The following is a 16,775-nucleotide window of genomic DNA, read 5'->3' as shown; positions in this document are numbered from 1 at the left end:
GAATTGTATTTTGTGACATGAGAAAATTAGATGAAATCCAAATTTAAGTGTCCATAAATAAAATGTTATTGAAGCACAGTCATGCTTAAATTTTAATGTAGTATTTGTAGCTGTTTTCCCATTACAAACAAAATTGAGTAGTTGCAGCAGAGACTCTATAGCCTGCTAAGACGAAAATACTATCTCCTTCACAGAAAAAGTTTGTTGACCCTGGTGTAGGCTATTGAAAGCGTTGTGTTTCGCCTACTCAGTTCCCACTCCCTAAATGTCACTAGCATGTTCCACTACAGTGACAACAAAAAATGCCCAGCTAGGTTTTCAAGTGGCCCCTTGGGTGTGGGAGTGAGTGGGGAGGTTGGTGAGTTGTACCTCTCCCAGTTGAGAATCAACACATAATATGTGGTATCTCCTTTGTTAGTCTTTATAGGAGTCCATAAGGAATTTCTCTTAGGTCTCTGTATTAAGAAATGTTATGTTTCTCCTGGTGTGAATCTCATAACTGATTGTGTTTCCTTTTGTTGAGACTTCTGGAAAAAGAGCCAAATGGTTGGAAACAGCCTGCCTGTAGAAGTTGTGTGGAAATTTATATGATCTCTACTTATATATAGATGTTACCTTGACTACGGTTTTATTTTCCTATCTTTATTTTCCTTTATCTGCTTTTTACATCTTTTTTTATATACCACTCTATTAGGTGCGTTCTTTAAAAAAATTATTTTATTTTTAGAGACATGGTTTTTATTACTGTGTTGCCCAGGCTGGTCTTCAACTCCTGAACTCAAACAATCATCCTGTCTCAGCCTCCTAAGTAGCTGGGATGTAGATGTATTCTTAAATTGCTGTAAATCCTATTTGGAATGAGATTTAGTTAAATAAGAAATATTAACTGAACAACAACCTTAGTGAAGATTTTTGTAATCTGAAATTTCACTCACAAATGCTGCTTCCATCTATCTGAATTCAGATCAGTAATTAATAACTATATGTTAATGGTGACTACTTGGTTTATCTCATTTAATTCCCAAAACAGCCTCATAAGATAGATAATGCTGTTACCAATATTTTATAAATAATTACTTTTAGGCTGAGGTGGAGGGTCAGTTTGAGCCCAGGAGTTTGAGGCTGCAATGAGCTATAAGCCTGGATGAGAGAGACCCTGTCTCTTAAAAAAAAAAAAAAAAAAAAAAAAAAGGAAAGAAAAAAAGAGAAACTTGAGTTTAGAAAGATAAAACTTGACCAACGTGTCCCACATAGCAAATTATGGGACTGGGATTTAAAGCCATGTAGTATAGACTCCAGTAATGATATTCTTAACACAGTACCTTATACTGGTTTTAAAAAGCATTTTTGGCGGAATTATCGCGTGGTTTGGGATTTGGTTTTGTTTTTTTTGTTTTGTTTTGTTATGTTGTTTTGTTATGTTTTTTTGAGATGAGGTCTTGCTCTGTTTCCCAGGCTGAAGTACAGTGGTGCAATCACAGCTCACTGCAGCCTTGACCATATGAACTCAAGCGATTTCTCCCACATCAGCCTCCCTAGTAGCTGCGACCACAGACACATACCACCATACCCTGCTAGGCTGATCTCGAACTCCTGGGGTCAAGCAATTCTGCCTCAGCCTCCAGAAGTGCTTGGATTACAGGTGTGAGCCACCATGCCCAGCCAGAATTGTTTTTTTAAATGAAAATCTGATTTTAAAAAGTAATAAAGAATATTGAAGTGGTATTAATAATAGATTTATTTTTTGTAAATTGAAATGTGTGTTGTTAGAAAGTCAGTTTATGAGATAAGTGAGGTGGTTTTAATGACTGCAGCCTCTAGTTTATTTCTATATTTTTAGTTGGACAGTATGGAGAAAATCCTCATTCATACCTACTTTGCATCTGATAACAGTTAAAATCTTTATTGTAATACATGCTTACATTTTACAAATTCAAATATTATAGGAATATACTGCATAAAAGATAAAGTTCTCCATAATTCCTACTGCCATCTAAAATAACCACTAACAACCTTTTTAACAACATGCCTTACATTCTTCCAGCTTGAAAGAATAGTAAGTTAAAGTAGACTCACCAACAGATGAACATTCTGTAGCATAAATATAATCAGAGAGCTAAAATTATTAGTAATAATAGATAATACAATAGGATGTCATTTATTGTTCCAACTGATTTATGCTCTGAAAAGGGCAATTTGAGCAGGAATGTCTCAGTCTTTCCTGACATTTAATTTACCATCATAACATTAGTAGACTTGTACAGGTGTAGCATCTCTTCACTGCAGAAATAATTCTTTATGATGAGTGATACATTTCTTAGAAGTTAAAATGTGTGTATAAGGAGATATCAGAAGAATCTGTCTAGGCCTGCCTCAAACTGGGTTAATGTAGCAAAAAAAAAATTATCAGTTGGTGTTCCAATATGGAATGTAACACATTTTAGAGTGTATTTTTTCTGTTGCCCAGGGTTGGAGAAGTTGCAGTGTCAAGTTGCAGTGTCAAGATCACTTTAGCCTCTACCAGTCAGGCTCAAGCAGTCGTCCCACCTCAGCTTCCCAATCATGCACCACTACTCTCCGCTAATTTTTTAATTTTTTTGTAGAGATGAGGTGTCACTGTATTGCCCAGGCTGGTCTCAAACTCTTGGGCTCCAGGAGTCCTCCCACCTCAGCCTCGCAAAGTGCTGGGATTGTAGGCATGAGCCAGCATGTTCAGCCTAGACTATATTTTGGAACTGACATTTTTATTCAAATAGGAAGCATCTCTACCAGACCCTGGGATTTTTGTAAAATAGAGTTTGGAAACTATTGGTTAGGATTCTCAAGCATTGGTGGTTGTGTCTGTTCCAAGACCATTAAAGTTTTAAAAACCCTATTTATCAAACTCTTCAATCCTTAAATGTTCTTGTCTTATGGGATATAACCGTAAGAAATGGAATGACTGTTTGGTGAGATAGTAGCACCAGGAAAGCTGAATTTTGATTCCACTTTCTATTTTGGTATCGTATGAGGTTCATATTATTATTAATACTTACTCTTGTCTGAAACCCCAGAAGGGACCAGCTCTGATTCTTTTTGTATACAAGTGATTTTACCATGTCAGTGATTTCTAAAGACTTCATAACGAATAGTAATAAACCTTCTAACAGAGAAAACAAAACAAAAAAAAACCTGGCTGGGCACAGTGGCTCACACCTGTAATCGCAGCACTTTGGGAGGCCAAGGCAGGTGGAACACCTGAGGTCAGGAGTTTGAGACCAGCCTGACCAACATGAAGAAACCCCGTCTCTACCAAAAATACAAAATTAATCGGGCATGGTGGCACATGCCTGTAATCCTAGCTACTCAGGAGGCTGAGGCAGGAAAATTGCTTGAACCCGGGAGGTAGAGGTTGCGGTGAGCCGAGATCGTGCCATTGCACTCCAGCCTGGGCAACAAGAGTGAAACTCTGTCTCAAAAAAAAAAAAACAAACCTCGATGGGACATATAAAGCAGCCTGTATGAGAGGAGTTATAGGTAAAAGGTGCTATTAAAATTTGAAAAATCTGCTTCTTACTGAGAAAAGGAAATTTACCTTCTTCAAGTTTTAGACCTATCTGTTTTAGGCATCTTTGTCCTTTTTTCTCCATTCTTTTTTTTTTTTTTTTGGCGGAGTTTTGCTCTGTTGCCCAGGCTGGAGTACAGTGGCATGATCTCGGCTCACTGCAGCCTCCACCTCCTGGGTTCAAGCAGTTCTCCTGTCTCAGCCTCCCAAGTAGCTGGGATTACAGGCACCGCCACCACACTCAACTAACTTGTGTTTTTTTAGTAGAGATGAGGTTTCACCACTTTGGCCAGGCTGGTCTTGAACTCCTGACCTCAGGTGATCCACCCTTGGCCTCCCAAAGTGCTGGGATTACAGGCATGAGCCACCGTGCCTGGCCCATTCTTTTTTTTTTTTTTTTTCCCCCTTTTCTTTTTGAGACAGAGTCTCACTCTGTCACTCAGGCTGGAGTGCAGTGGTGTGATCTGGGCTCACTGCAAGCTCTGCCTCCCAGGTTCACGCCATTCTCCTACCTCAGCCTCCCAAGTAGCAGGGACTACAGGCGGCCTCCACCACGCCCGGCTAATTTTTTGTATTTTTAGTAGAGACGGGGTTTCACTGTGTCAGCCAGGATGGTTTCAATCTCCTGACCTCGTGAACCACCCGCCTCAGCCTCCCAAAGTGCTGGGATTACAGGTGTGAGCCACTGTGCCCAGCCTCCCATTCTTTTATTCCGCCTTCTCTGTTTGTTTTATATCAGTTCCATTAGGCTCATCTTTGGTGTGGGTATGCAAAAATGTTCTGTCTCCACAGATATGTGTTTGTGAGTATGTATATATACATTCACATTAATATATACAAATATATATTTAATTATATATTTATAAAACAAGTATTATATACTTTATAAAATGTAATTATTTATTTTATATGAATATTAAATACATATTTCATATTTTCCACTATGTTTTATTTTTATGCAGAGTGTGTGTGTGTGTGTATATGTGTGTATTTATTTTCAGGGATCTACTGATTCCCATCCCATGATGTTGGAACATACTATTTTAATGTGAGAAATGAAAATAATGCTACTTAGCCATTAAACTAAAGAGTTTAGATTTAACATAAAGCATGAAGATGAAAGATAGTGCAAAACATTTTGCCAGCCTTGACTGAAAATTACCTTGATTAAACGTAGCATATGTTTAAAGTAATACTTTTTTACATTATCCTAGAAATTCAGTGACTCTTTCACTGTTCGATCTAATGTATGAAGTTCCCTGTTAACATGCATACACATCTCACCCTGCTGAAAGTAGACAAGTGAGTGCTTCTTACAACATCAACAGGCAGTTTTCTGAAAGTCATGAGTTCTCACCTTTAAAACTGTCAAAATGAAGCTCTCTTTTATACCTATAAAACTCAATATTGCTTGTCCTTCCTTAGGTAATAGTCCTTTGTGTATTCTAGAAATTGGGGGTTAGTAAGATACAAAGCTATAAAATTGGTTTGATGTTAGGTTTTTGAGGTCATGGAATACCATTCTAAAATGTTTAGATGTGTTCATTAGGCATTTGAGTGCCATTGAATATTTTGATTGAATTGATTGAATAACTGGATTATTCTGAACTAAAACTTTTAAGAAGCTGTATTTGGTAGGGTGGTAATGTATAGGATCAAATTCACTGAAGAGAAGCTGAAGCTGGAAGACCAGCTAACTTTTTACTATACTATTTTGAGGGTTGGAAGCAGAATGAAAATTAATGTACATGGTTGCCCTTTTTTAATTTTTTATTTTTCCTGTTGTTTCTTTCAGGATCCTCTTGTTCATTTATCAGAAGATGTGATAGCAAGAACTTACAACATTTTTGCTATTATGTTTCGGTATGCAGTAGAAATATTAACCTGGGAAAAAGAAAGTGAATTGCCAGCAGATTTAGAGATGGTGTAAGTATAACCTGTTTATTCTTTGTGTATGAAGAACTGCTAAATTTTAACTTTAACACAGCTAGTATAGGGCATAGTCATTTTTTAATAATGAGTTTTTAGCAGAACAATAACTTTGATTTTGTAGTTTTAAAACATGTGATCCATTTAATTGGTGGAGGTTTCTCCCTGTTTGGTTGGCTGGTTGGTTGATTAGTTGGTTTGTAGCCAGATTTAAGCTTTGTCATAGCTCTAGGACTGGTTTCAGGCATAACCAGTTTTCTCTTTGATTGTATGATAAAATGATAGATTAACTTTACAACTTTACTTTTTGTTTTGTTATATGTTAATATCATTAGGGAATGAACTCTTTGATATAAATGAGGTTTCTGGTTTGAATAAATGCTCAAATTCAATTTTAATCATTTTGATTCTGACTTTTAATAAAATTTATTCCACACTGTGCTTTTTTAGTGTACATCTGCCATTTTTACTTAAATTATTGAGGTTACAAACTTGTGACCAGAGAACTGGATTCTGCCACAGATATATTAAGATTAGGGCTTTATTTTTCTTGTTAGTGTGCTTGTCTCAAACAACCTTCTTTCTTGCTTAGAAGTAAGACCAAGCTTGTTGGAATTAGTCATAGTTTAGAATGAATACAAGCTGGAATGAGGATCTGAGGGACATTGGTGCTCCTTTTTTTTTTTTTTTTTTTTTTTTTTTTTTGCTTTCTCAATTGTGTTTCAGATAAGTTGTAGGTTAAGTGTTTTCTAAGAAAATGAGTTGACTATACCTTTTTGGAAATGATGAAAATGACTTAGTACCTCATGATTTTTACTATAGTATTGTTGTTGTATAGTATACTGTAGTATCCTAGTCCAAATTAATTTCATTTGGGGACAGCATGGCCTCCTAACTGGACTGCCATGTACATTCTTACCCCTTACAATTCATTCTCTACACTGCAGCCAAAGTGAACTTTAAGACGATTCTGATTATATCTCCTATCTCAAATTTTTGATTGTCCTTAGAATGGCAAAAATCAAAATATAAGCTGGCTTGGCACAATGGCTCATGCCTGTGATCCTAGCACTTTGGGAGGCCAAGGCAGGTAGATCATTTGAGCCCAGGAGTTGGAGACCAGCCTAGTAAGACCCCATCTCTACAAAAACTTAAAAAATTAGCTGGGCAGAGTGGTATATGCCTGTAGTCCTAGCTATTCGTGAGGCAGGAGGATCCATCGAACCTGGGTCGTTGAGGCTGCAGTGAGCCGTGTTGTGCCACTGCACTCCAGCCTGGGCGACAGACCGTATCTCAAAACAAACTTAAAAAACCATTATAAGCTGTTCAAGATTTCTTTCTCCAGACCAGACTAATGTCATACTAATCTCCCCCTTCTTCCTTGTGCTCCATCTCCCAGTGTTTACCTTTGCCACCTTAGCACCTTTGCTTTCACCTTCCTCTGGCCCATGGTTTCTCAACCTTGGCACTATTGGAATTAGGGGCCAGATTAATTTTTTGTTATGGGGGCTGTCTGGTGAATTGCAAGATATTTAGCAACATCCCTGGCGTCTACCCACTAGATGCCAGCAGCACCCCAGGCCCCAGTCTTGACAACCAGAATTGTCTCCAAATGTTGCCAAATGGTCAACTATGAGAGATGGAGGGGAATTTCCCCCAGTTGAGAGCTGCTGATAGCCAATTCTGACTTTGGTCCTCAGATTACTTCTCCAAGAGTTCTCTGAGCTCCCAGGCCTGTTATACCCTGCTCTACTTTCTATTCTTGATAAAAACCTGTTTATACAGAGTCATATGTGCAATATGTATTTTGCCCACCAGACTGTAGTATCATAGAGCACGGGACCACAGGTGAATTCTTTACAGATATGTGTTCAGTACCTAGCACATCACATAGGACAAAGTAGTCTCTTAATAAGTCAGCCTGGAGCAAGATAATAGGCAAATAGATGGTTGATATATCATTAATATTTTATCCCACAGAGAGAAGAGTGACACCTACTATTGCATGCTGTTTAATGATGAGGTTCACACCTATGAACAAGTTATTTATACTCTTCAGAAAGCTGTTAACTGTACACAAAAAGAAGCTATTGGTTTTGCAACTACAGTAGATCGAGATGTAAGTAAATTTACCATGTTGATAATAAATTGAATTTTTTTTCTTAAAATTTCATTTGTCATGCCTGTAATCCCAGCACTTTGGGAGGCTGAGACGGGCAGATCACAAGGTCAGGAGTTCGAGAACAGCCTGACTAACATGGTGAAACCCCGTCTTTACTAAAAATACAAAAATTAGCCAGGTGTGGTGGCATGCGCCTGTAATCCCAGCTACTCAGGAGGCTGAGGCAGGAGAATCACTTGAACCTAGGAGGCGGAGGTTGCAATGAGCCAAGATTGCACCATTGCACTCCAGCCTGGGCGACAGAGCGAGACTCCATCTCAAAAAAAAAAAAAAAAATTTCATTTGAATATTGGCCCAAATGTATGTTGGGTATAACTATAAACTATCGCCAGATAGAAAGTTTAAGAGGACATATAGTTATGAAAATGGAAATTGTAGATGTCTAGAAGAATAAATGTTTTGTTCAAGGAAGTATATTAATGGCTTGGAAAAGTTAGCATAGCTTTGAAGGAAACTTTTAACTTATTTATCAATGAGTAGTATGAAGATTGTAAATATTGAAAATTGATCAAGGCCGGGCACGGTGGCTCAAGCCTGTAATCCCAGCACTTTGGGAGGCCGAGGCGGGCGGATCACGAGGTCAGGAGATCGAGACCATCCTGGCTAACACAGTGAAACCCCGTCTCTACTTAAAAAAAATACAAAAAAACTAGCCGGGCGAGGTGGCAGGCACCCGTAGTCCCAGCTACTCGGGAGGCTGAGGCAGGAGAATGGCGTAAACCCGGGAGGCAGAGCTTGCAGTGAGCTGAGATCCGGCCAGTGCACTCCAGCCTGGGTGACAGAGCGAGACTCCGTCTCAAAAAAAAAAAAAAAAAGAAAAAAAGAAAATTGATCAGAGTTGTTATATGCTTAAACATGTTTGTTTACTGGTTTAAAAGTTATTAATATTGAATACAATATTTTTATAGCTTAATTTTAAATATCTTTATTTACAGGGGCGTAGGTCTGTTCGATATGGAGACTTCCAGTATTGTGAGCAAGCAAAATCAGTAATTGTGGTAAGTAATTTTAAAACATGCCTATATTATTTTTATTAGTTTAAAACTAGCTTCAAATTTCAGCATTTATGAACATGTCTTTCTGCTTTCTCGAATGAAGATCAATGTTAACCAAAAACTGTTTAAAGATAATGTTTCTTAAATATTGCATTATTGTTTTATCTAGTTTAAAGCTGTGTAGGATTGATACAGGAAATGAGTATTTAGATAAGATATATTCCATTTCTCCATCAAAGCAGTCTTAGAATGTTTTTTGCTTTTTGTTTTGTTTTTAATTAGTAGAATGTTCTGTTACTTTTTAGAAATTAAAGTGGCCTTAAGCATCAAGATTATAATGCAAGCAAAGTTGTTTCTTGGTACCTTATGGCAAAATATGTTCCATATCCTCATAGCAATTAGTGTATCATCTTTCTAAAAGCAAACTATTCTCCACATTTGGATTTATTTTTAGAAATTAGAATTTATTTTTCACTACTCCATGTAACTGAATATTATGTAAATATTCTTTTAAAAAAATAATTGTATCTATCTTTTTCTTTCCCCCCCCCTCGAGGAGTCTCTGTTGCCCAGGCTGGAGTGCAGTGGTACAATATCGGCTCACTGCAACTTCCTCCGCCTTCTGGGTTCAAGTGATTCTGCCTCAGCCTTCTAAGTAACTGGGATTACAGGTGCGCATAACCATACCCAGCTAATTTTTGTATCTCTAGTAGAGATGGGGTTTCACCGTGTTGTCCAGGCTGGTCTCAAACTCCTGGGCTCAAGTGATCCACCTGCCTCAGACTCCCAAAGTGTTGGGATTACAGGTGTAAGCCACCACACCCGGCCTCAAATTTTAAATATATAAAGTAGTATGGAGGCCCCTGTATTATTATCATTTTGTTGCTGTTGTTGTTGTTGTTGTTTGAGACAGAGTCTTTCTCTGTCACCTAGGCTGGAGTTTAGTGGCATGATCTCCGCTCACTGCAACCTCTGCCTCCTGGGTTCAAGCAATTCTTGTGCCTCAACCTCCTGAGTAGCTGGGACTACAGGCATGTGCCATCACTCCTGGCTATTTGTTTTTTGGGGGTTTTTTTGTATTTTTGGTAGAGAAGGGGTTTCCCCCATTATCCTTTCTCCTTCCCTAGCAATAATTACTTAATTTACTTTTTTCATTCTTGTGCATTCCTTTATATTTCATATATTAAATATCCATCAACATTATATAGATTGATTTGGGGGTCTTTAAACATTATGTAACAAAATACATACTGAATGTATTACACTGCAGCTTGCCTTTTCAGTGTTGTTTTTAGGTTTATCTGTGTTGATACACGTTGCTGCAGTTCATTCATTTTTTTAAACATTGTATAGTATTTCATGATGATTATACCACAATTTATTCTCCTGTTGATAGGCAATTAGGATGTTTTCAGTTTTTTGCTGTGACAAATACTCCTGCTATGGGCATTGTTTTGTCTCCTTTTTGCATAGATGCAAAAGTTTCCCTACAGTATATACCAAGAAATGGAATTTCTGAGTTTTTAGGGTATGGACATTCTCAGCTTTACTAGATTTTGCCTAGTTCATCTCCAAAACTGTGGTACCAATATACTTTCCCACCAGCAGTGTATGAGAGCGCCCGTTTCTCCACATCTTTGTTAAAACTATATACTGTCAAATTTTTAAATTTTGCCAATCTGGGCCAGACACTGTGGCTCACACCTGTAATCCTGTAATCCTAGCACTTTGGAAAGTAGAGACAAGAGGATCACTTGAGGCCAAGAGTTTGGGACCAGCCTGGGCAACAGAGGAAGACCCTGACTCTACAAAAAAAAAAAAAATTGAAAAATTAGCCAGGCATGATGGTGCACACATGTAGTCCTAACTACTCAGGAGGCTGAGGTAGAAGGATTGCCTGAGCCCAGGAGTCCAAGGGTATAGTGAGCTTTGATTACACGAGTGCACTCTAGCTTGGGTGACAGAACAAGGTCTTGTGTTAAGCAAAAAAAAAAAAAAAAAAAGTTGCCAATCTCATGTGTGTGAAATTTCATCAGTCAAATTTGCATTTTCCTTGATTTTTAAATATCTTGTATTTATTCTATTGGTCATTTAAGTTTTCTTTTTGGCAAATTTCCTATTCATATTCTTATTTTTTCTGTTGGATTGTCCTTTTCTTACTCATTTAAGTTTGTTGCAGTGCCTTTCATTGAGCAAAAACTTTAAATTTTAATGTAGCAAAAGATATATTTTTCTTTATAATTTGTATGTTTTGTGTCTTATTTAAGAAATTCTTCCTTAATGTTTCAGCATATTCAATTTAATAATATATCAGAAACTGTACTTACAGATTATCAAGTAGGGAACAAACAATAAAATAGAAAATGGGCAAAGGATATGAAAAGACAGATCATAACAGAAAATCTAGCTGGTCAATATACATGAAGTTAGGATGATAAAATATCTTGCAGAGATGCAGAGACTAGGAATACATGCTTAACAATAAGTTGCTGCATTTGAGGAAAATGATCTAGTAACATGTTAAAGCTTTACCTCACCTAGAAATTTATCTCATAGAAATACAAGTACCAGTAAGTGTGTACACAGTGTGTTCAGTACAGTACTGCTTTTTTTGTAGTCACAGAGGACTGGAAACAGAGAAGATGTATACCCTTCTCTGAAGGATGTTTTAATAAGTCCACACCACAGAAAATTATGCAGTCGTTAACAGAAAAAAATCAATGAAAGCTAAGATGCACAAAAGCATGTGTAGTATTTGATTTTCATAAGTCAAACTAACAAATCTTTAGAAATGTATTTAATATGTGTATTTAAATATGTGTAAATGGAGAATATATACAAAAACTTACTATGTTAATGTATGTTATAGAGAACAGATGGACAGAGAGTAAAAGGATGATCCAAAAATAAAAAGGGGTAAACACATTCTTTAAAAAGTGCTGGCCAAGCACGTCGGCTCACTCCTGTAATCCCAGCATTTTGGGAGGCCACGGCAGGCAGATTGCTTAAGCCCAAGAGTTTGAGACCAGCCTAAGCAACATGACAAAATCCCGTTTCTACAAAAAAAATAAATAAAAATAACAAAAGTTAGCCAGGCGTGGTGGCGCATGCCTGTAGTCCCAACTATTTGGGAAGCTAAGGTAAGAGGATTGCTTGAGCCCGGGAGGTCGAGGCTGCAGTGAGCTGTTATGACGCCATTGCATTCCAGCCTGGGCAACAGAGTGAAACCCTGTTAAAAAAAAAAAAAAAAAGATGCTGATAGACTTGAATAGACATTTCTCCAGAGCAGATATACAGGCAGCTAAGATACCACCTCACACCTATTAGGATGGCTTCTGTCAAATAATAAATAAACAAGGATAGGCATGCACCTATAGTCTCAGCTACTCTGGAGGCTGAGGCGGGAGGATTGCTTGAGCCCAGGAGTTCAAGGCTGTAGTATGTGATGATGGTACCTGTGAATAGCCTCTGCACTCCATCCTGGGCAACATGGCAAAACTCCGTCTCTAAGGGAAAAAAAGTGTTGGCAAGGATATGGAGAAATTAAAACCTCTGTGCACTACTTGTAGGAAGGTAAAACGGTATAGCCACTGTGGAAAACAGTCCAGCAATTCCTCAAAACATTAAAAATAGAATTACCATGTGATCCAGCAATTTTGCTTCTGGGTATATTTGTAAAATAGTTGAAAACAGGTTTCAAAGAGATATTTTACACCCCTGTTCAAGCACCATAATTCACAATAGCCAAAAGGTAGCAGCAACCCAAGTGTCTGCTAATGAAGGAATGGAGAAACAAAATGTGGTATATACATGCAATGGTATATTAGTCTTAAAAAGGAAGGAAGTTCTGATACATGCTACAACATGATTGGATCTTGAGAACATTATGCTAAGTGAAATAAGCTGGTAACAAAAAGATAAATACCATATGATTCTACTTATATGACCTACCTAGCATTGTCATATCCACAGACACAGAAAGAGGCAGAATGGTGGTTGCTAGGTGCTAGGGGAAGAAAGTAGCAGGGACTTGCTCTTTATTAGGTATTATGTAGAGTTTCACTTTTACAAGATAAAGAGTTCTGGGGACTAGTTTCACAACAGTATGAATGTACTTAATACCGAACTGTACAAATAAAAATGGCTAAGATGAAAGTTTTATATGTATTTTACCTTTTTTTTTTTTTTTTTTTTTTTTTTTGAGACAGAGTTTCACTCTTATTGCCCAGGCTGGAGTGCAATGGTGCGATCTCGGCTCACCGCAAGCTTTACCTCCCAAGTTCAAATGATTCTCCTGCCTCAGCCTCCCAAGTAGCTGGGATTACAGGCATGTTCCACCACACCCGGCTAATTTTTGTATTTTTTGTAGAGACGGGATTTCACCATGTTGGTCAGGCTGGTCTCAAACTCCTGACCTCAGGTGATCTGCCTGCCTCAGCCTCCCAAAGTGCTGGCATTACAGATGTGAGCTACCGTGCCCAGCTATGATTAAAAAAAAAAAAAAAAGTTCATAACATGGGCTGGGCACAGTGGTTCGTGCCTGTAATCCCAGCACTTTGGGAGGCTGAGGCAGGCAAATCATGAGGTCAAGAGATCGAGACCATCCTGGCCAACATGATGAAACCCTGTGTCTACTAAAAATACAAAAACTAGCCAGGCATGATGGTGCGCACCTGTAGTCCCAGCTACTCAGGAAGCTGAGGCAGAAGAATAGCTTGAAACTGGGAGGCAGAGGTTGCAGTGAGCAGAGATCACACCACTGCACTCCAGCCTGGTGACAGAGTGAGGCTCCGTCTCAAAAAAAAAAAAGTTGATAGCATCACATCTATGCAATAAATTATTTAAATAAGTACATAATTACGTTAAGAAATTAAAGCCATAAAGCAAGCTAAAACATTTAAATCATTTATTATTGGTATAGCAGATTTTCAAATATAGGACTAAAGATTCAGATTACTGGCCAGGTGCAGTGGCTCACACCTGTAATCCCAGCACTTTAGGAGACTGAGGCAAGTGGATCACTTGAGGTCAGGGATCAAGACCAGCCTGGCCAACATAGTGAAACCTGTCTCTACTAAAAATACAACAGTTACCCAGGTGTCATGGCGCGCATCTGTAGTCCCAGCTGCTTGGGAGGCTGAGGGCAGGAGAATCGCTTGGACCCAAGAGGCAGAGGTTGCGGTGAGCCAAGATTGCACCACTGCACTCCAGCCTGGGTGACAGAGCGAGACTCCGCCTCAAAAAAAGGAAAAAAAAAAAAAAGATTCAGATTACTCATAAACTAGCGGAACCTTCATATTTTTTTGTATGAATCCTAAGATTTCCTCTAGAAAATTAGGATCCGAATTAAATAAGGCAAGGAGAATGGTGATTTTCTTACATCCATGAAAAATTCTGTGATGATGATGGTGTGGTTATATTAAGTAAAAATAATAACTTTGTTCTGCCAATAGAATAGCTTTTTAAGTTAATTTTTAAATGTTGCCATTTCTTTTTAAGAGAAATACCAGTAGACAGACAAAGCCACTCAAAGTTCAAGTTATGCATTCGTCTATTGTCGCACATCAGAATTTTGGTTTGAAACTTTTGTCTTGGCTGGGAAGTATTATTGGATATTCAGGTAGGTTCATAAAAGTTCATGCCAATTGTCTATTAAAAATGAGCTCAATATACCCTTGCAAAACTGTTTTGGAAAAAATGTCAACTGGAATAATTTCCTGCTTTAATTTTACATTTTAAAATACCATTTCAAAATATCTTTATGCAAGAAAAAATCCTATGTTTAACAAATTTTGTCATACTGGATATTTTTTATATGCACACAAAGGATTCTCTATTCAAATAAACGCAGGAAACATTGGTTTAAACAATTGTAAAGGACATTAATATGCTAATACAATGCAATGTACATTTCACAAACTTTTTTTTTTTTTTTAACTTTTTTTAGTGGAGCATTTTGCAGAACTCTTCTACTGAGTAAGCTGGAAAAATGCTGCTGTAAATAACCTAAGTGATTAGCTGTTTAAATGATAAAACACTAATGTTGATTTCTTTGTTTTGATTCCTACAACTTTTGGTTACCAATAACTTGCAACTCTGAAAGTTTGCAAATTGGAAGTTACCAATTTGTGTTTTAAAAAAAAATTTCCACTGGGTGCCATGGCTCATGCCTGTAATCCTAGCACTTTGGGAGGCCAGGGCGGGTGGATAACCTGAGGTCAGGAGTTCAAGACCAGCCTGGCCAACATGGCAAAACTCTACTAAAAATACAAAAATTAGCTGGGCATGGTGGCATGCACCTGTAATCCCAGCTACTCAAGAGGCTGAGGCAGGAGAATCACTTGAACCCGGGAAGCAGAGGTTGCAGTGAGCCAACATCACGCCGCTTCACTCCATCCTGGGAAAAAGAGTGAAACTCTGTCTCAAAAAAAAAAAAAAAAAACTTCCAGGGTCTAGAAATTCAATCATTTTTCTTTATGTAATGGTAAGAATTAAGAATCCTCATATCCGCAGCCAAAAATACAAGCCTGGTGTGTAACAGTAAAGCGTAAAACAGAGATCAATATAAGCTGTTATGCTGTTCTTCAGGCAAGACTGTGGATAAGTGACATTCAGATGTTTACTGTAAAGAAAAATTTGAATACATTTGTTTTGAAGGGCTTTTTTTTTTTTTAATAATTTATTTATTATTATTATACTTTAAGTTGTAGGGTACATGTGCATAACGTGCAGGTTTGTTACATATGTATACTTGTGCCATGTTGCTGTGCTGCACCCATCAACTCGTCATTTACATCAGGTATAACTCCCAGTGCAATCCCTCCCCCCTCCCCCCTCCCCATGATAGGCCCCGGTGTGTGATGTTCCCCTTCCTGAGTCCGAGTGATCTCATTGTTCAGTTCCCACCTATGAGTGAGAACATGCGGTGTTTGGTTTTCTGTTCTTGTGATAGTTTGCTAAGAATGATGGATTCCAGCTGCATCCAAGTCCCTACAAAGGACTCAAACTCATCCTTTTTTAAAAAAGAACATTACTACACAGAACTGAGAGTTGAAAATACAGAGGTGTGGAAGATTAAGAGAATGTGTTTACTTTAAAAGATAATTTATAAGTTATCTTTCCAGGCCAGCACGGTGGCCCGCTCCTCTAGTCACAACTCTCTGGGAGGCTGAGGTGGGAGGATCCCTCGAGCCCAGGAGTTCATAGACCAGCCTGGGTAATATAGGGAGACCCCGTCTCTATCTAAAATTTTTTTTAAAAGAAAATAAACAAATATCTTTCCAATTATTTTTCTTAGCCCCATATTCTTTATTTTGGTATTTTCCATTGGATACCTGCATGCCAAGTGTTGTGCTACAGTATTAATGAAGAGTATAATGGAAGTAATGTCCTGCTGAAAATTTTCTTTGAGATATTTATCAATAATTTATATATTCCTATTTAATACTTACATAGGTCTTCTCTTTAGCCTTTTAAAGGATTTCTGTTTGACAGCTTTTATAATTAAAAATTATTCCATTTTTAAATTTTTTATTATTTTGCATGCTTGAAAAAGATGAAAACAGTGATTTAAATTATAAAGTATGGGACCAGGCGCAGTGGCTGACGTCTGTAATCCCAGCACTTTGAGAGGCCAAGGCAAGTGGATCACTTGAGCCCAAGAGTTCAGACCAGCCTGTCCAACATGGTGTGAAACCCCGTCTATACTAAAAATACAAAATTTAGTCAGGTGTGGTGGCGCATGCCTGTAATCCCAGGCATATGTGTGTATATATGTGTGTATATATGTGTGTGTGTATATATATGTATGTATGGAACAAGTTAAAGTTTTGGTTATTTTAATGCTTATATTAATATTTGAAGAACATTTCTAAAGTTTACATTTAAAAGGTTGTAGTAATGTGTTTTCCAGGGTCTCTCACATGGCAAGTCCACAATAAGTTTTTGTTTAATGAATGAAGCATTTTTTATGAAACATTAATAAAATGTACTGGTATATATTATAGTGCAGAAGTCATGCATTCCTCCTTTTAAATGGTAGCATGTTTTATATTTCAGTTATGGAATGTATAACACTTTTACTGTAATCTGATTTAATTAGTGCTTGAAGAACAATATTAAGTGG

General features: G+C 37.7%; 1 protein-coding gene across 12 annotated transcripts in view; it reads left to right on the top strand.

Moving 5' to 3' along the window:
• Positions 1–16,775, top strand: part of UBR2 (ubiquitin protein ligase E3 component n-recognin 2) — a 130,254-nt gene that overhangs the window by 34,996 nt on the left and 78,483 nt on the right. For all 12 annotated transcript variants that reach the window (XR_013416375.1, XR_013416378.1, XR_013416377.1 and 9 more), the window contains exons 5-8: positions 5,340–5,470; positions 7,454–7,592; positions 8,591–8,653; positions 14,150–14,270. Coding sequence is in view for 4 of the 12 variants with exons in the window: in XM_015136358.3 (XP_014991844.3) it covers positions 5,340–5,470; positions 7,454–7,592; positions 8,591–8,653; positions 14,150–14,270 (454 nt within the window). In the remaining 8 variants the exon portion in view is untranslated. The remainder of the gene's footprint in view (positions 1–5,339; positions 5,471–7,453; positions 7,593–8,590; positions 8,654–14,149; positions 14,271–16,775) is intronic.

This window comes from Macaca mulatta, chromosome 4 (genome assembly GCF_049350105.2).
Source record: "Macaca mulatta isolate MMU2019108-1 chromosome 4, T2T-MMU8v2.0, whole genome shotgun sequence".
Lineage (NCBI taxonomy): Eukaryota > Metazoa > Chordata > Mammalia > Primates > Cercopithecidae > Macaca > Macaca mulatta.
Note: the sequence above shows the minus strand (reverse complement) of the source record. Positions and strands in the feature narration are given on the sequence as shown.